The sequence below is a fragment of the Hypanus sabinus genome, chromosome 14 (genome assembly GCF_030144855.1).
Source record: "Hypanus sabinus isolate sHypSab1 chromosome 14, sHypSab1.hap1, whole genome shotgun sequence".
In the NCBI taxonomy this organism is placed as follows: Eukaryota; Metazoa; Chordata; class Chondrichthyes; order Myliobatiformes; family Dasyatidae; genus Hypanus; species Hypanus sabinus.
This window is the reverse complement of record NC_082719.1, coordinates 7,497,851-7,518,127: the sequence shown is the minus strand read 5'-3', so window position 1 is coordinate 7,518,127 and position 20,277 is coordinate 7,497,851. Positions and strand designations below refer to the sequence as shown.

Here is a 20,277-nt window from a genome sequence, read left to right as displayed (position 1 = left end):
AAGAATTGGTAACATCCCAAATAAAGGATATGGAGCGAGGGAGGCTGTTTCCCCTTTTGTGGAGAATATAACAAGTGGATACATCCCCAAATAAAGGATAAACTATACATAATTTAGATGAGGAGAAATTTCTTCACAAGGCTGTGGGGTGAGTAATCCTCAGAATTTTCAATCCCTGGATAAATGTGGAAGCTCAATCATCTGTTAAACCCAAATTCTGATGCCTGAGCAATAAGGAAATCAAGTGACATGAAGATAATTGCAATAAAAGTTTAGTAAGAATCTTGTCTGGTTCTGCTCCACTTTTGCATGTTCTTATGCACAGGGCATATTGAAGTGCAAGATGCAGAGGAGGACCTGGATCTGTTGACAAAGATAGTGGTCCTTGTGTGTCTCAACTTCATAGGATACTTTTGCGGGATGGCATGCTAGCATAGTAGTTAGCACCAGCAGCCACAGCCTGTAAGAAGTTTGTATGTTCTCCCTGTGACCTCACAGGTTTCCTCCCATTTCTCTGGTTTAATCTAATAGTCCAAAGACATACCAGTTGGTAGGTAAGTTGGTCATTGTAAATTGCCCCCTGATTAGGCTAGGATTAAATCTGGGGGATGCTAAGCAGCACACCCTAGAGACCCAGAAGGATCGACTCCACACTGTATATCAAAAAATAAGTACAAAATATAGACCAGTATCTTTGTGGTAAAATCCATACAATGGAAACAGGACAAAGTCATAGAGACAGTGTAAAAGACGGATTGACCCGATGCCAATGGGTGAATGGTACCAAGATAAAGATGACACATTTACTCATGAAATAGGCAGATAGACACCAGCACACACAAACTGCTGGAGGAACTCAGCAGGCCAGGCAGCATCTATAAAGAGTAAACAGTTGACATTTCCAGTATTTGCAAGTTCTCTGCCTGAAATGTTGACTGTTTACTCTTTTCCATAGATGTTGCCTGTCTGCTGAGTTCCTCCAGCATTTTGTGTGTGCTGCCTGGATTTCCAGAATCTGCAGAGATTCTAATGATTGAGACAGACACCAACACTACTTAATGGGATAAACAACAATACATTAAGTAAACCTACGGGATGTAAAGGGTAACAAGTTATGTGAAACTTGGACGGACTAGAGAAATTAAAACACTGAGAGAGAGAGAGAGGGGGGTTGGGCCCAGCTGCTTGGTTCAGCATGGTTAAGAACTCTCAACGTCTAAGGACAAGAACTTCATTCAACATCAACACGTGCACTCTGTTGGAAGCCTGGACAGTGAGATGCTGACTGGGACATTCCAGGCTACTGGAGTACATGCTGAAGGATGTACTGAAGCTTGGTGCAGCCAATGATTAGGTTTTATGGGGAAGAAACACAGTCTAGTGTCCTTTCACTACCAGATATTGAAATATTGAATATTGGAAGTGTGTATTAACTGGGGGGGGGGGGGAGGGGGGCAGGCACATGAATGGCAATGGTGTTAAGGTTAAAAATAAGTGTTTACACTATCATACGTATTGAACAAATGACACTAAAAACGTAAATACTTTTTGTACTGTGGTTTTCTCATTCTACAGTAGAAATACTTCATAATCAATTACTTTGAGCACTGGTCATCTGAGATCGGTTAATATCAAAAACCTCAAAGTAATTGCAGTTTGTCACATTAGAATAAATTAATTTGACATGAATATAAGCTCTTGATTATTTAAAAGCAACATTCCCTTTGGGAAACACACACAAAATGGTGGTGGAACGCAGCAGGCCAGGCAGCATCGATAGGAAGAAGTACAGTTGACGTTTCGGGTCGAGACCCTTTGTCAGGACGAATAGAAAAAAGAAATAGTAAGAGATTTGAAAGTGGGAGAGTAGGAGGGAGACCCAAAATGATAGGAGAAGACAGGAGAGGGAGGGATGAAGCTAAGAGCTGGAAAGTTGATTGGAAATAGGGATACAAGGCCGGAGAAGGGGAGTATCATAGGATGGAAGGCCTTTGAAGAAAGAAAGGGGGAGGAGACACCAGAGGAAGATGGAGAACAGGCAACGAGTTATTGTGAGAGGGAAAGAGAGAGAGAAAAGTTAGGGATGGTGTAAGAAGGGGAGGAGGGGCATTAATGGAAGTTAGAGAAATCAAAGTTCATGACATCAGGTTGGAGGCTACACAGACGGAATATAAGGTCTCGTTTCTATAACCGGAGTGTGGCTTCATCTTGACAGTAGAGGAGGCCATGGATAGACATATCAGAATGGGAATGGGACGTGGAATTAAAATGTGTGGCCACTGGGAGATCCTGCTTTCTCTGGCGGACAGAGCGTAGGTGTTCAACAAAACGGTATCCCAGTCTGCATCGGGTCTCAGCAATATATAGAGGGCCACACCGGGAGCACCGGACGCAGTATACCACACCAGCCGACTCACAGGTGAAGTGTCGCCTCACCTGGAAGGAATGTTTGGGGCCCTGAATGGTGTTGAGGAAGGAGGTGTAGGGGCATGTGTAGCACTTGTTCCACTTGCAAGGGTAAATGCAAGGAGGGAGATCAGTGGGGAGGGATGGATTGTCAAGTGAGTTGCATAATGAGTAACCACTTTAGAAAGCAGAAAGTAGGGAGGGGGTGAGGTAGGGAAGGGAAAGATATGCCTGGTATTGGGGGGATCCTGTTGGAGATGCTGGAAGTACAACAGAACTGTACAGCAGCTTCGATATCAATGTGATCCTTGAGCTTGATGGTTTTTAGCAAGAGTTGAAATATCTGCTCAAGCTATGACAGCAAAAGCTTCAAGTCACCTAGCGTAACAAAGTCCAAATGGTTTCTGTTTTTGGTGAGTGTCTGGTTCACTGCACTGAACCCTCTTTTAACAAGGTAGAAAGATGGAAATGCAATGAAGAGCAGTTTGGCTTTTCTCCAATTTACTCAGTCCGGAATTTCCAGATTGTTCAAATCCTTGAATCAATTCTGAAAATCCTTCTTCAGTGACTACAGGCGTAAGCAGTACTCTTGCAAATCACCATCTGTGAAAGAGAGTGCCATACTTTTCATGCAGGGGAACTGTGAGAACATTCTTCTCCCAATGGCTTGCTTATATATTTCCAATTTTCTTATAAAAGTGGACACTGCACTTTTTGTCAGGATTAAATTGATACTCTCACCCTGCAGTTTCATATCTAGAATGGTCATTTTGTCATGTGGATCGCCTAGGTGTGCCACATCTCCACATAGAAGTTCAATCTTGTTTCTGAAGCTCTTGATGGCTTTGAGCAAAGATTCAATCACAGAGTCTAAAAGATCAAAGAAACATTTTAAGCGGCACCCTTTTGACAGCCAGTACACTTCAGTGCGAAGAAGCAAGCATTCAAACTCTCATCATTATTTTGGTGCTCCAGCTGTTGCACAAGAAATCTATGTTCCTCAAGACCTGAGGTTTGATCAATTTATATTTTGAGCCAGATTCGAAAGGTCAGGTATGAGCTGAATTGAGGGAGTGGGGCTCGGGCATGAGACTGTATGGATGTGGCAGGGCCCCAGACCAACGGCAAAGAACGACAAAAGGTTTGGACGATTTCACTTCTGGGCCAGATTGAAATGGTCAGGGTGTCGGGGCCAGAGGTTTACTCATCTCTGGGCTGAACTGAGGCTGTGATCTGTAAGTAATGCACTTTGATTCAGATGCAATGATGCCTGGTTTGATGAACTTTAGTTCTGAATGCTATTTGCTTACTTTTATTGTTTGCACAATTTGCTTTTATTTCTCTCTGCACATTGTGTGTTTGACAGTTTTCTTCTGTTTTAATGGGTTCTATTGGGTTTCTTTGTTTTGTAGCTGCCTGTAAGGAGATGAATCTCAAGGTTATATGAAGTACACATACTTTGATAATAAATATACTTTGGACTTTTACGTAATCAAATTAATTGGAGGTATGGTTGGAGGGTTTCATGGTTTGTTAAGCTGCATAATCCTTCATCGTTCCTTAATGTTTTCTGTATCACCAGTTTCACATTCAGCTTCCAAACCTCTATTCCATCTTTCTGATCTTCCTGGAGTTAATAGTCAGCCAGTAGGAGGCAATGGTCAGACACATGAGTTAGGTGGATATGACTGTAAGTACTTGGGCAACAAACTCGGAAACTGTCAAGGATCAGACTATCTGGTTTTGACCAGATGTATTGCGATCTTACTCCATCTACAGGATTGTTGGGTATTGCACAACCTAGCAACTTAATAGTTACAGTGCAAGTGAACTAAAGACGCTGTTAAAATCGCTGCCCATCACAAAGATTTAGATTTCCACAGAAATCTAAATTTGTCAAGGCATTGGTAAGGCTGAATTTGTAGTATTGTGTACAGTTCTGGTCACCGAATTATAGGAAAGATGTCAACAAAATAGAGAGAGTACAGAGAAGATTTACTAGAGTCTTACCTGAGTTTCAGCACCTAAGTTACAAGAAAAGATTGAACAAGTTAGGTCTTTACTCTTTGGAGCTTAGAAGGTTGAGGGGGGACTTGATAGAGGTATTTAAAATTATGAGGGGGATAGATAGAGTTGACTTTTTTCCATTAAGAGTAGGGGAGATTCAAACAAGAGGACATGAGTTGAGAGTTAGGGGGCAAAAGTTTAACGGTAACACGAGGGGAAATTTCTTTACTCAGAGAATGGTAACTGCGTGGAACGAGCTTCCGGTAGAAGTGGTAGAGGCAGGTTTGGTATTGTCATTTTTAAAAAATTGGATAGGTATATGGATAGAAAAGGAATGGAGAGTTATGGGCTGAGTGTGGGTCAGTGGGACTATGTGAGAGTAAGCGTTCAGCACGGACTAGAAGGGCCAAGATAGCCTGTTTCCGTGCTGTAATTGTTATATGGTTATGTAAGTAGTAATAGGAATTGCTGGAAATTGCTAGCCATTCATTCAAAAGATCAAAGACAGTAATGAGTCAATTGTACATTGCACCTCTGTCAGAAAGCAAATGAAAACTGCAGGTTCTAGAAATTTGTTTTTTAAAAAAAACAAAGTGCTGGAAACCTTCAGCAGGTTAAGCAATAGTTGTGGTAAGAAAAATAGTTAGTGTTTTTGTGCCAGAGCACTGATCTCATAAGAAGAAGTGTTGAATTTGAATTTATATTGTTGAAGTGGCCAGAGAGACAAGCTAACACTCAGTGGCCAGAATGAGGAAAGTTGCACCAGCATATTGCTTTATGCACAGAGATACTGGAAACCAAGAAATAATTGTTTAGAGATTATCTATAACTACAGTAACTATTTCTAAAATCAGGTGTAAATAAATGGAGAAAGTTCATCCTTCATCCTTTTATTGTTTTGGAAGAAATGATTCAAGACAAAAGTGCTTGAACAATTATGTTTATGTCATGTTTTTTTCTCTGATGTCATAACTTCCTTTGTACTTGCAGATAAATACAAGTCTGATATGCCAAACCAAGACACTCTGAAGGTTGCCAGCTGCTGACTGAAGAACAAAAGTCATACAGACTTGCTGACGATGAAGACTCAGACCACGTTTTTGTTGGTGGCGGTAGCTGTAGTTTGCCTAGCTGCTCATGGTAAGTACTAGCCATGCAGTTTAAATTAAAACTGGAAGATTGGCAATTATGATTCACGATGGACTTAATTGTTTCTGGAGCAAGATACATGTTTATGTTACTACTGCAAAGTAAGTGTGAATGATCATTGTAAATATTTGAGAAGTATATGATTGTGCCATATACTGTTTGAATACTTTCATAGAAATAGTTTGCATCAACTTCTCATTTAAAAGGTAAGTGAGTACAGAAGATTACTGTCTCATATATGAGACAAATAGTTTGTATCAACTTCTCATTTTCTGTCTCATATATGAAATAAAATCCATTATACCTTAAACATCCAATAAAATTAATCTATGTTGGCACTACTCTGATTATAAAGAATTAAAATAGCTGACCTTCTCGGGGAGTTTCAGTGGCCAATTATAAAGCCTTGAGATGAGTCATTGTAGATAAGATTGGATCCAATCAAGCTGGTAATCTAGACTGAAGTGAGAAGCAATCACCACTGATAATTTATCATGTTGTTACCATATATTTTCATCTACAGTTCCAAATTATTCAAAGACTTTCTCTTATTCAGAGTCCACTCTGTATCGAGCTTGTGCCCAAAACAGGATAGCAACCAATTCAATGAAGTACTGAGACCTGGTTTGCAAATCTTTTCCGTTAGTAGACAAGGTTTATGTCAACGGCAGATACTCAAAGTTATGATTCTTACCTTTACAGAATGCAGCAGGAAGGCATGTATTTTTCCCTTTTATTTGCAGGTAAATCGGGGAAGGATTGTGCATATTAATAATAAGTAGGCCATTATATACATTTAGTAACTGCATAAGATTTTGGAACAGTATGGGAATTAGGAAAACTGCATCTAAAACTGAATTTTCTATGTTGTATTATTCAAGGAAGCAGTTTGCAACATGTCAGCAATTTTTTTCAGCTACTTTTAATTTCCTTGGCACAATTGTAGACCCTTCTTTTTCTTTTCCTTTCATAAAAGGATTGTGTGCAACCAGTCAAAAAATCACAAGATGCAGATGTGTGAAAACTACATCTCATCTCATTCATCCCAAAAAGTTTCAACATATCGAGATCTTTCCTCAGGGTCCCCACTGCAGAAAGGTGGAGATTGTGTAAGTACAAATTTCAGCCTCCTATAGTGAATCTAAGAATTTAAGTGCACAAGTCTGAAAAACTATAGTTTGTTTGATTTTTGCAGAATTAGCAGGTGGATTAATACATTTTACATTATCTTAAGTAAGCTTCTCACACTGATACGATTGAAATCACACATTTATGTCGACTCCTTACTCAGTAAGTGTGCGGAAATGTTGATATAAACATATCAGAATATATTCTAATATCTAAGTTTGTCCTTAACATGATCTATTTTCATTCAGTATTTTAAAACAACAAATCTTTCAGCTGTCTAAGGTATGTCTGTAATTTATCAGAATTTTACATCTGTTTGCATAATGGCCCTTCTTTCTGAAATTGCCATTGAATGTATTCATTTATTGGCTGTCTTTTGTTCAATGTATATTTTAAACCACTGTTCATATAAATTATGAAAGAAAACTCATTTACAGGAAACAGTGCCATATCTTCTTTATTTTAACCAAAACATTTTCTCATTGTGCATCACAGAATTACCCTGAAGACAGGTGCAAAGGTCTGTGTGAATCCTGAAACCGAATGGGTCAAAAAAGTTATTAATATCTTGACTGAAAGGTAAACCCTGTTCGTTTTAGCAAAGTTATTCACTTTGTCTTGTATCATCTGAATTTTATTTGCATGCAAGACCAGTTATCTACACGTGCATAATGCACTACTTAAGTTCAATTAAGCACATTATTAATGTGAGAAAAATACATAGAATTATAGAATGTCTTTCAGGACATTAGAACAACAATTTACAGTACAGGTGATCCGGGTTCAATTCCCGCCACTGCCTGTAAGGAGTTTGTACAATCTCCCCGTGTCTGCATGGGTTTCCTCCCACAGACCATTGGTAGGTTCATTGATCATTGTAAATTGTCCTGTGACTAGGCTAGGGTTAAATCGGGAGATGGCTGGGTGCTGTGACTCGACCAGCCAGGAGGGCCTATTCTGCACTGTATTTCAATAAATAAATATTTCAAAATATTGAAATATTAGAAGATCAGTAGAGCTACTAGGACTTGATGTTTCAATCCCAATGATAAAGTCGGCCCTCTCGATGTTGGCAGTGGCTTGGAGTGGTGACGAGGAGGGTAGCTACGTCGTCGGGGTCATCTGGTGGGCACCCTCCTTCTTTGACATTTCATTGATAAGCCCACGACGACTCCAGAGGGCTCAACGGTACTACCAGGCGTCCCAGATACACCCCCCTCATTTCCGTACCCTCCTGTCTTCATCTTGCAGCCCAGTTGTTCTCTTTCCTTTTAATCCAAATCCAATTGCTGCTTTCCTCTGCTGCGTTTGACAAGGACTTGACTGCTTGTTGGAGGGAGACACCCCTCACCCCCACCTTCTTCAATAGATGTAGCTACGAATCCCCTACATCCCACTTCTACAGGGAAAATCTTGGTCTTCCAGCCATTCTGAGCAGCTTCGGTTGCCAGTTCAGAGTACTTGGTCTTTTTCCTCTCAATGAAAATATTTCAAAAGACTTTGCAGGCTTTGTGTTATCAAGGATGTTACATGGAAAACACAGCAGCCTACTTGCACTTGGCAAGTTGCCTTCTGAAAATGATCAAATAATTTATTTTTATTTCGGTCGTCTGAAGAATAAGCCATTGTGATAATACTGATAAAGTATTGAATCTTCTATGTCCACCCAAGTGAATTCTTTAAAGTCTGATCTCCCAGCAGGAATCAATAGGTATCTGGTAAATTTCAATTAGAACCAAACTAATGTTTCAAACTCACTTTATCTTTCGTTCTGGTATTTCCTAGAAAGAAAAGCAATGAAGCGTCTCTGCCAACCACTGCAGCAAGTCCATTGGCCGAATGAAACAAAGTGTCCCTTGCAAAAAGCAGAGTAATGAGCCAAACAATTGTCATTAAAGCACATCGTAATAGTCCTGTCCATAGCTGAAATGTTCTGTTTGTCTATTGACTACATACATAGAAATGTATGAAATCCTCACAAATCTTTGTCATTTGTTCATTGTCTTTATCTCCTCTATGTAGCACCTGAGCCATAAATATTAATATACCAATATATGTTTGTCAATAATTTACAATGATACAAGTGTAGAAATGCAATGGAATTTTATTTTTTATTGTTGATAAATATCAAACAATTATTTCTTCAATAGAGTTAAATCGATGGAATGTTTGAAGATGCATGTTTTAAGCTATTAAATTTGAACAGTAACCAGTGTTTGACTACTAGATGTTAAGGTTTATAATGTAATTGGATACAATGATAACATGAATTCAATGCATTGGGCTAGAACATGACGGGCTTCTTAAAAACAGTGAGTTAAAGTGTCTCCGTTTATGGGAGGGGCAAATGTGTTTACTTTCTGTTGGGGCACCTCAAATATCTCCATCCTGATGCACCATCAATAACTCACTCTGAGACGTGAAGGCAAGATATTGGCTCTTATTGACTGGAAGAAGGAACAAACAGTGAGTGACCACCATACTACATCCTGGAGACTGAGAGGCCGGGCTCAGGCCTTGATCGCCTTTATCCAGGGGTCTGTGGGAGGAGCCACAGGAGCAGTCAGCAGAGGGCGTGTCCAGACAGGTATACGTAGTTCACCACACATCCCTCCCCCTCAGCCCCAACTACCAGAAGCCATACAACAGAAAGAGCATTGTGTCACTGCTGGAGGAAGCCAGAAGGGATGTATTTTGTTGCTGTGTGGGGTAGTCTGATTTGAAAAGGTGATGATGATCAGTTGGACATGAGGTGAGTGGGTATAGCTTCAGGAACACATAAAGAGCAGCTAACTTCTCTGAAAACAAAAGCAGAAGCATTTTGGAGGGAAATGGAGACAAGGAAAAACACTTAACTTGGGGCCTACCCAGAAGGGAAAATGCACAGTCCCTCTTTTAGGCTCAACCTGTACTAGCATGCAAAACCCACATCATCTTTCACAAACATGAATTGATCATCAATGATCAGGTTTATTATTAAAATCGCCTGAATCGTAAATTTCTAGCCCATTCTTCCATGTCCTGAATGGAAGGTAGCACCTGATAAATTGTTACACTATTAGAAACCATATGACAAATTATTTTGTAACCAGATTTTATAGTTTAAATAGTTGAAGGTGCATTTATTAATTAGACTGTGTTAATGTACAATTGCAGTAACTGCTCTTTTTTTTTCAATATTTCATTCAACTTTTGTATGTATCATTACAAGTCCTTACACATATACCTGGGTTATGTTACCACTATGAATGTAGAATGTGAGTGTATGTGTATCTTCAAAACCAGTGTAACAGTTGATATAAATGTTGATGCTTTGACAAACCATGCACTGTTCTTAGTTGTCTACACTCAATAAAGTCTTTTATTCTGAAGCTCTGTTCTTGTCAATCACTCTACTGACCAGTAATGTAATGTACAGATCCTCAGTGTAAAGACCAATATAGGTTGTTGCTGCTTGGGGAAGTAGCAGGACACAAACAGAACGCAAAGTTTGTGAGGTGGATTTTCAGTTCCCAACCTGGGGGCCACAGACACCTCAGTTAATAGTAGGAGTCTGTGGCATAAGAAACGTTTGCAACTCCTGATTACAGTAACATTAATGATAGGCAGTGGACAATGGTGATTAACCTGAGAAGTATCAGAAGCCTCAATGATTTACCCTGTGGCCAAGTAAGTTGAGATATTCTTGAGCATGAACAGTATAATCGGGGACCCGAAAGCAGAAAGGAGGTTTAATATTACTATCACATGAGCTAGGGACATCCGGATCATCTGTGAATTTATTAACTTTGTAATATGAGTCTCCTTACAAGAATGTTGTGAAAATTTTGAAATATTTTAACAAAGTGTCTTCAAAAGTTCTAAGAGTTGCAAATTAAACAACTGCAACCAGTGACCAGAAAGCACGTATGCTAAAACATGAGATTTTCAGATATTTTAGATCACGTGCTATGGCTTCAATAATGTGTGCTGTTAGCAAAACAGGATTCAAGCAAAACTCTTTGAACTTAAACTTCAAAAAGGAGAGAGAGAAATAGCCATCAGTGTGGAAATATGAAGCAGAGTTGCTGAAGGTGCGGATGGGAAGCAAGTCCACAGAAATTATAGTGACACCATGATCATCCACAATCAGGTCACGTGGATGCTGTAAATGCAAGTAGATAAAATGAGTAAACTCATCATGTATTCTCTGGAATTAAGAAAAGTAAAATAATATCCCATTAAAGCTCACAGCATTCCTATAAGACTGGAGCCAAGGAGGCTATTTTCCCTGTTGAGTGTATAAGAATTGGTAACATCCCAAATAAAGGATATGGAGCGAGGGAGGCTGTTTCCCCTTTTGTGGAGAATATAACAAGTGGATACATCCCCAAATAAAGGATAAACTATACATAATTTAGATGAGGAGAAATTTCTTCACAAGGCTGTGGGGTGAGTAATCCTCAGAATTTTCAATCCCTGGATAAATGTGGAAGCTCAATCATCTGTTAAACCCAAATTCTGATGCCTGAGCAATAAGGAAATCAAGTGACATGAAGATAATTGCAATAAAAGTTTAGTAAGAATCTTGTCTGGTTCTGCTCCACTTTTGCATGTTCTTATGCACAGGGCATATTGAAGTGCAAGATGCAGAGGAGGACCTGGATCTGTTGACAAAGATAGTGGTCCTTGTGTGTCTCAACTTCATAGGATACTTTTGCGGGATGGCATGCTAGCATAGTAGTTAGCACCAGCAGCCACAGCCTGTAAGAAGTTTGTATGTTCTCCCTGTGACCTCACAGGTTTCCTCCCATTTCTCTGGTTTAATCTAATAGTCCAAAGACATACCAGTTGGTAGGTAAGTTGGTCATTGTAAATTGCCCCCTGATTAGGCTAGGATTAAATCTGGGGGATGCTAAGCAGCACACCCTAGAGACCCAGAAGGATCGACTCCACACTGTATATCAAAAAATAAGTACAAAATATAGACCAGTATCTTTGTGGTAAAATCCATACAATGGAAACAGGACAAAGTCATAGAGACAGTGTAAAAGACGGATTGACCCGATGCCAATGGGTGAATGGTACCAAGATAAAGATGACACATTTACTCATGAAATAGGCAGATAGACACCAGCACACACAAACTGCTGGAGGAACTCAGCAGGCCAGGCAGCATCTATAAAGAGTAAACAGTTGACATTTCCAGTATTTGCAAGTTCTCTGCCTGAAATGTTGACTGTTTACTCTTTTCCATAGATGTTGCCTGTCTGCTGAGTTCCTCCAGCATTTTGTGTGTGCTGCCTGGATTTCCAGAATCTGCAGAGATTCTAATGATTGAGACAGACACCAACACTACTTAATGGGATAAACAACAATACATTAAGTAAACCTACGGGATGTAAAGGGTAACAAGTTATGTGAAACTTGGACGGACTAGAGAAATTAAAACACTGAGAGAGAGAGAGAGGGGGGTTGGGCCCAGCTGCTTGGTTCAGCATGGTTAAGAACTCTCAACGTCTAAGGACAAGAACTTCATTCAACATCAACACGTGCACTCTGTTGGAAGCCTGGACAGTGAGATGCTGACTGGGACATTCCAGGCTACTGGAGTACATGCTGAAGGATGTACTGAAGCTTGGTGCAGCCAATGATTAGGTTTTATGGGGAAGAAACACAGTCTAGTGTCCTTTCACTACCAGATATTGAAATATTGAATATTGGAAGTGTGTATTAACTGGGGGGGGGGGGGGGAGGGGGGCAGGCACATGAACGGCAATGGTGTTAAGGTTAAAAATAAGTGTTTACACTATCATACGTATTGAACAAATGACACTAAAAACGTAAATACTTTTTGTACTGTGGTTTTCTCATTCTACAGTAGAAATACTTCATAATCAATTACTTTGAGCACTGGTCATCTGAGATCGGTTAATATCAAAAACCTCAAAGTAATTGCAGTTTGTCACATTAGAATAAATTAATTTGACATGAATATAAGCTCTTGATTATTTAAAAGCAACATTCCCTTTGGGAAACACACACAAAATGGTGGTGGAACGCAGCAGGCCAGGCAGCATCGATAGGAAGAAGTACAGTTGACGTTTCGGGTCGAGACCCTTTGTCAGGACGAATAGAAAAAAGAAATAGTAAGAGATTTGAAAGTGGGAGAGTAGGAGGGAGACCCAAAATGATAGGAGAAGACAGGAGAGGGAGGGATGAAGCTAAGAGCTGGAAAGTTGATTGGAAATAGGGATACAAGGCCGGAGAAGGGGAGTATCATAGGATGGAAGGCCTTTGAAGAAAGAAAGGGGGAGGAGACACCAGAGGAAGATGGAGAACAGGCAACGAGTTATTGTGAGAGGGAAAGAGAGAGAGAAAAGTTAGGGATGGTGTAAGAAGGGGAGGAGGGGCATTAATGGAAGTTAGAGAAATCAAAGTTCATGACATCAGGTTGGAGGCTACACAGACGGAATATAAGGTCTCGTTTCTATAACCGGAGTGTGGCTTCATCTTGACAGTAGAGGAGGCCATGGATAGACATATCAGAATGGGAATGGGACGTGGAATTAAAATGTGTGGCCACTGGGAGATCCTGCTTTCTCTGGCGGACAGAGCGTAGGTGTTCAACAAAACGGTATCCCAGTCTGCATCGGGTCTCAGCAATATATAGAGGGCCACACCGGGAGCACCGGACGCAGTATACCACACCAGCCGACTCACAGGTGAAGTGTCGCCTCACCTGGAAGGAATGTTTGGGGCCCTGAATGGTGTTGAGGAAGGAGGTGTAGGGGCATGTGTAGCACTTGTTCCACTTGCAAGGGTAAATGCAAGGAGGGAGATCAGTGGGGAGGGATGGATTGTCAAGTGAGTTGCATAATGAGTAACCACTTTAGAAAGCAGAAAGTAGGGAGGGGGTGAGGTAGGGAAGGGAAAGATATGCCTGGTATTGGGGGGATCCTGTTGGAGATGCTGGAAGTACAACAGAACTGTACAGCAGCTTCGATATCAATGTGATCCTTGAGCTTGATGGTTTTTAGCAAGAGTTGAAATATCTGCTCAAGCTATGACAGCAAAAGCTTCAAGTCACCTAGCGTAACAAAGTCCAAATGGTTTCTGTTTTTGGTGAGTGTCTGGTTCACTGCACTGAACCCTCTTTTAACAAGGTAGAAAGATGGAAATGCAATGAAGAGCAGTTTGGCTTTTCTCCAATTTACTCAGTCCGGAATTTCCAGATTGTTCAAATCCTTGAATCAATTCTGAAAATCCTTCTTCAGTGACTACAGGCGTAAGCAGTACTCTTGCAAATCACCATCTGTGAAAGAGAGTGCCATACTTTTCATGCAGGGGAACTGTGAGAACATTCTTCTCCCAATGGCTTGCTTATATATTTCCAATTTTCTTATAAAAGTGGACACTGCACTTTTTGTCAGGATTAAATTGATACTCTCACCCTGCAGTTTCATATCTAGAATGGTCATTTTGTCATGTGGATCGCCTAGGTGTGCCACATCTCCACATAGAAGTTCAATCTTGTTTCTGAAGCTCTTGATGGCTTTGAGCAAAGATTCAATCACAGAGTCTAAAAGATCAAAGAAACATTTTAAGCGGCACCCTTTTGACAGCCAGTACACTTCAGTGCGAAGAAGCAAGCATTCAAACTCTCATCATTATTTTGGTGCTCCAGCTGTTGCACAAGAAATCTATGTTCCTCAAGACCTGAGGTTTGATCAATTTATATTTTGAGCCAGATTCGAAAGGTCAGGTATGAGCTGAATTGAGGGAGTGGGGCTCGGGCATGAGACTGTATGGATGTGGCAGGGCCCCAGACCAACGGCAAAGAACGACAAAAGGTTTGGACGATTTCACTTCTGGGCCAGATTGAAATGGTCAGGGTGTCGGGGCCAGAGGTTTACTCATCTCTGGGCTGAACTGAGGCTGTGATCTGTAAGTAATGCACTTTGATTCAGATGCAATGATGCCTGGTTTGATGAACTTTAGTTCTGAATGCTATTTGCTTACTTTTATTGTTTGCACAATTTGCTTTTATTTCTCTCTGCACATTGTGTGTTTGACAGTTTTCTTCTGTTTTAATGGGTTCTATTGGGTTTCTTTGTTTTGTAGCTGCCTGTAAGGAGATGAATCTCAAGGTTATATGAAGTACACATACTTTGATAATAAATATACTTTGGACTTTTACGTAATCAAATTAATTGGAGGTATGGTTGGAGGGTTTCATGGTTTGTTAAGCTGCATAATCCTTCATCGTTCCTTAATGTTTTCTGTATCACCAGTTTCACATTCAGCTTCCAAACCTCTATTCCATCTTTCTGATCTTCCTGGAGTTAATAGTCAGCCAGTAGGAGGCAATGGTCAGACACATGAGTTAGGTGGATATGACTGTAAGTACTTGGGCAACAAACTCGGAAACTGTCAAGGATCAGACTATCTGGTTTTGACCAGATGTATTGCGATCTTACTCCATCTACAGGATTGTTGGGTATTGCACAACCTAGCAACTTAATAGTTACAGTGCAAGTGAACTAAAGACGCTGTTAAAATCGCTGCCCATCACAAAGATTTAGATTTCCACAGAAATCTAAATTTGTCAAGGCATTGGTAAGGCTGAATTTGTAGTATTGTGTACAGTTCTGGTCACCGAATTATAGGAAAGATGTCAACAAAATAGAGAGAGTACAGAGAAGATTTACTAGAGTCTTACCTGAGTTTCAGCACCTAAGTTACAAGAAAAGATTGAACAAGTTAGGTCTTTACTCTTTGGAGCTTAGAAGGTTGAGGGGGGACTTGATAGAGGTATTTAAAATTATGAGGGGGATAGATAGAGTTGACTTTTTTCCATTAAGAGTAGGGGAGATTCAAACAAGAGGACATGAGTTGAGAGTTAGGGGGCAAAAGTTTAACGGTAACACGAGGGGAAATTTCTTTACTCAGAGAATGGTAACTGCGTGGAACGAGCTTCCGGTAGAAGTGGTAGAGGCAGGTTTGGTATTGTCATTTTTAAAAAATTGGATAGGTATATGGATAGAAAAGGAATGGAGAGTTATGGGCTGAGTGTGGGTCAGTGGGACTATGTGAGAGTAAGCGTTCAGCACGGACTAGAAGGGCCAAGATAGCCTGTTTCCGTGCTGTAATTGTTATATGGTTATGTAAGTAGTAATAGGAATTGCTGGAAATTGCTAGCCATTCATTCAAAAGATCAAAGACAGTAATGAGTCAATTGTACATTGCACCTCTGTCAGAAAGCAAATGAAAACTGCAGGTTCTAGAAATTTGTTTTTTAAAAAAAACAAAGTGCTGGAAACCTTCAGCAGGTTAAGCAATAGTTGTGGTAAGAAAAATAGTTAGTGTTTTTGTGCCAGAGCACTGATCTCATAAGAAGAAGTGTTGAATTTGAATTTATATTGTTGAAGTGGCCAGAGAGACAAGCTAACACTCAGTGGCCAGAATGAGGAAAGTTGCACCAGCATATTGCTTTATGCACAGAGATACTGGAAACCAAGAAATAATTGTTTAGAGATTATCTATAACTACAGTAACTATTTCTAAAATCAGGTGTAAATAAATGGAGAAAGTTCATCCTTCATCCTTTTATTGTTTTGGAAGAAATGATTCAAGACAAAAGTGCTTGAACAATTATGTTTATGTCATGTTTTTTTCTCTGATGTCATAACTTCCTTTGTACTTGCAGATAAATACAAGTCTGATATGCCAAACCAAGACACTCTGAAGGTTGCCAGCTGCTGACTGAAGAACAAAAGTCATACAGACTTGCTGACGATGAAGACTCAGACCACGTTTTTGTTGGTGGCGGTAGCTGTAGTTTGCCTAGCTGCTCATGGTAAGTACTAGCCATGCAGTTTAAATTAAAACTGGAAGATTGGCAATTATGATTCACGATGGACTTAATTGTTTCTGGAGCAAGATACATGTTTATGTTACTACTGCAAAGTAAGTGTGAATGATCATTGTAAATATTTGAGAAGTATATGATTGTGCCATATACTGTTTGAATACTTTCATAGAAATAGTTTGCATCAACTTCTCATTTAAAAGGTAAGTGAGTACAGAAGATTACTGTCTCATATATGAGACAAATAGTTTGTATCAACTTCTCATTTTCTGTCTCATATATGAAATAAAATCCATTATACCTTAAACATCCAATAAAATTAATCTATGTTGGCACTACTCTGATTATAAAGAATTAAAATAGCTGACCTTCTCGGGGAGTTTCAGTGGCCAATTATAAAGCCTTGAGATGAGTCATTGTAGATAAGATTGGATCCAATCAAGCTGGTAATCTAGACTGAAGTGAGAAGCAATCACCACTGATAATTTATCATGTTGTTACCATATATTTTCATTACAGTTCCAAATTATTCAAAGACTTTCTCTTATTCAGAGTCCACTCTGTATCGAGCTTGTGCCCAAAACAGGATAGCAACCAATTCAATGAAGTACTGAGACCTGGTTTGCAAATCTTTTCCGTTAGTAGACAAGGTTTATGTCAACGGCAGATACTCAAAGTTATGATTCTTACCTTTACAGAATGCAGCAGGAAGGCATGTATTTTTCCCTTTTATTTGCAGGTAAATCGGGGAAGGATTGTGCATATTAATAATAAGTAGGCCATTATATACATTTAGTAACTGCATAAGATTTTGGAACAGTATGGGAATTAGGAAAACTGCATCTAAAACTGAATTTTCTATGTTGTATTATTCAAGGAAGCAGTTTGCAACATGTCAGCAATTTTTTTCAGCTACTTTTAATTTCCTTGGCACAATTGTAGACCCTTCTTTTTCTTTTCCTTTCGTAAAAGGATTGTGTGCAACCGGTCAAAAAATCACAAGATGCAGATGTGTGAAAACTACATCTCATCTCATTCATCCCAAAAAGTTTCAACATATCGAGATCTTTCCTCAGGGTCCCCACTGCAGAAAGGTGGAGATTGTGTAAGTACAAATTTCAGCCTCCTATAGTGAATCTAAGAATTTAAGTGCACAAGTCTGAAAAACTATAGTTTGTTTGATTTTTGCAGAATTAGCAGGTGGATTAATACATTTTACATTATCTTAAGTAAGCTTCTCACACTGATACGATTGAAATCACACATTTATGTCGACTCCTTACTCAGTAAGTGTGCGGAAATGTTGATATAAACATATCAGAATATATTCTAATATCTAAGTTTGTCCTTAACATGATCTATTTTCATTCAGTATTTTAAAACAACAAATCTTTCAGCTGTCTAAGGTATGTCTGTAATTTATCAGAATTTTACATCTGTTTGCATAATGGCCCTTCTTTCTGAAATTGCCATTGAATGTATTCATTTATTGGCTGTCTTTTGTTCAATGTATATTTTAAACCACTGTTCATATAAATTATGAAAGAAAACTCATTTACAGGAAACAGTGCCATATCTTCTTTATTTTAACCAAAACATTTTCTCATTGTGCATCACAGAATTACCCTGAAGACAGGTGCAAAGGTCTGTGTGAATCCTGAAACCGAATGGGTCAAAAAAGTTATTAATATCTTGACTGAAAGGTAAATCCTGTTCGTTTTAGCAAAATTATTCACTTTGTCTTGTCAAGAAGGGTCAAGACCCTTCATCAGGACTAACTGAAAGGAGAGATAGTAAGAGATTTGAAAGTGGGGGGGCGAGGGGGAGAACCAGAATCATAGGAAAAGACAGGAGAGGGAGGGATGAAGCTAATAGCTGGGAAGTTGATTGGCAAAAGGGATACAAGGCTTGAGAAGGGGGTGTATCAAAGGATGGAAGGCCTTGGAAGAAAAAAAGTGGCAGGGGAGCACCAGAGGAAGATGGAGAACAGGCAAGGAGTTATTGTGAGAGGGAAAGAGAGAGAAAAAAGTTAGGGATGGTGTAAGAAGGGGAGGAGGGGCATTAACAGAAGTTAGAGAAATCAATGTTCATGACATCAGGTTGGAGACTACCCAGATGGAATATAAGGTGTTGTTCCTACAACTGAGTGTGGCTTCATCTTAACAGTAGAGGAGGCCATGGATAGACATATCATAATGGGAATGGAACGTGGAATTAAAATGTGTGGCCACTGGGAGATCTTACTTTCTCTGGTGGACAGAGCATCTGTGTTCAGCGAAACGGTCTCCCAGTCTGCGTTGGGTCTCTCCAATATATAGAAGATCACACCAGGATCACTGGACACACCCCAGCCGACTCACAGGTGAAGTGTTGCCTCACCTGGTTGACTTCACGATTCGTTTTCAATTCCTTTTGGGAGTTAGTTAAAATCTGATATGAAACCAGTGTCATTTCTCCAAGTTTTGAAAGGCCTTTTAAAACTGAAAGTAGTCAGCCAGAAGATAAGTTTATCTGAATTTTGGGGTGCCGAGTTATGTTCTTTTGAATTTCACAAAAATATTCTGGTCTATCATTGCTTCACTCTCATTCCCTTTCAGACATTAGTAGCTGTTGACTCATCTGTCTGACTCCTGGAAGCTCAAAGATGCTGAGACTTTTAATATCTCTCCCCATTCCCGCACCATCATCTTCACTCTATGACAAACTAATGGAACAGCACTTCACTTTTTACATGGGTAGCTTACAAAAACAATGAATTTTCCATGTTAAGATAAATGGCTCCTCCTTATTCTATTTCCTCTCTCCTTCTGATCTACCCTGTTCTTATTACACTCTACCCTGCCCCCATTGCTCTGTTTCTGTCCCCTCTTCACCTACTCTTTCTACCCATTAAACACACATATTCCTCTCACTGGGCTTCCCCCACCCTTCTCCCAGTTGTCCCATTTGTTGGCAGACTGGAAGAGACTGAACAACATCTTTTAATAGATGTTGTGTCCTCCATAGGATTATGTTCTGCATTGCTTTTGAGCACAAGCTTAATTGTGCCTGCATGGGTTCTTTGAAAACATTCAATACAAATGTACAGACCAGATTTGTCATAACTTTGTTAATTCCAGTATAATTCCTTCTGAATGATCTTAGGGATTCTGATACCGTCATAAGAATTGTACTCAATATTTACAATGACATTTTACAGAGACAATAGAAAAAACTTTGCTCAAGGGACAGTGAAAAGGAAAATTAAACTATAGTTAGCTTATACCCATGAGAATTCCCATTCTCCTGTTCACTGTTAAATTGGAGTATTAATGACCCCTCTGCTATACTGCAGCAGATTTCCCTCTGATTTCTACATCTCCCCCATTTATAATTACAAGGTAGAAATACCCTGAATAGTTCACCTAAGGATGTCTATCGTTTGGTTTTCATCACACAATGGTGACCAATGTAAGAGCAGAAGAGATTCAAAGTACTCGTAAGGATGTGAACTATGGCTCTTTGGGCCACCTCAAACCTAGAGAAGTAAAAATTTACATGTTCCTTCTTGACTCCTAACAATCCTCTTCCTTCTATATTTTCTTGATCTCCTAAACACCAAAGATATTCAAAGGTATTGCCTTGGTAACATTCAGGTGTAAGAATTTCTAACCCACAGTCTTACATCAATGGGTTTTCTGTACGTTGAGCTTCAGGAGAGAAACAACATATGTTGCAATACTGCTGCACAAACAATA

The 20,277-nt window shown here is 39.7% G+C and overlaps 1 protein-coding gene and 1 long non-coding RNA gene across 2 annotated transcripts; both read left to right on the top strand.

Annotated features, from left to right (window-relative positions):
* The first annotated feature begins 6,538 nt into the window (after positions 1-6,538).
* LOC132404351 (uncharacterized) lies at positions 6,539-10,028 on the top strand. The gene is made up of 3 exons (XR_009515508.1): positions 6,539-6,671; positions 7,186-7,269; positions 8,476-10,028. It is a non-coding gene; the product is annotated as an uncharacterized LOC132404351 (long non-coding RNA).
* A 5,191-nt stretch (positions 10,029-15,219) lies between these two features.
* Positions 15,220-18,247, top strand: LOC132404350 (interleukin-8-like). The gene is made up of 4 exons (XM_059988496.1): positions 15,220-15,288; positions 16,379-16,528; positions 17,513-17,645; positions 18,160-18,247. The coding sequence occupies exons 2-4, from the start codon at positions 16,468-16,470 to the stop codon at positions 18,245-18,247; spliced, it is 282 nt and encodes a 93-aa protein (XP_059844479.1). The 5' UTR covers positions 15,220-15,288; positions 16,379-16,467.
* Positions 18,248-20,277: the final 2,030 nt, after the last annotated feature.

Excerpts from the sequence above, each read along its gene's own strand:
- LOC132404350 (XM_059988496.1), top strand. The coding sequence starts at position 16,468 with ATGAAGACTCAGACCACGTTTTTGTTGGTGGCGGTAGCTGTAGTTTGC. Across the intron at positions 16,529-17,512 it reads AGTTTGCCTAGCTGCTCATG|GATTGTGTGCAACCGGTCAA; the intron begins GTAAGTACTAGC and ends CTTTCGTAAAAG. Across the intron at positions 17,646-18,159 it reads TGCAGAAAGGTGGAGATTGT|AATTACCCTGAAGACAGGTG; the intron begins GTAAGTACAAAT and ends TGTGCATCACAG.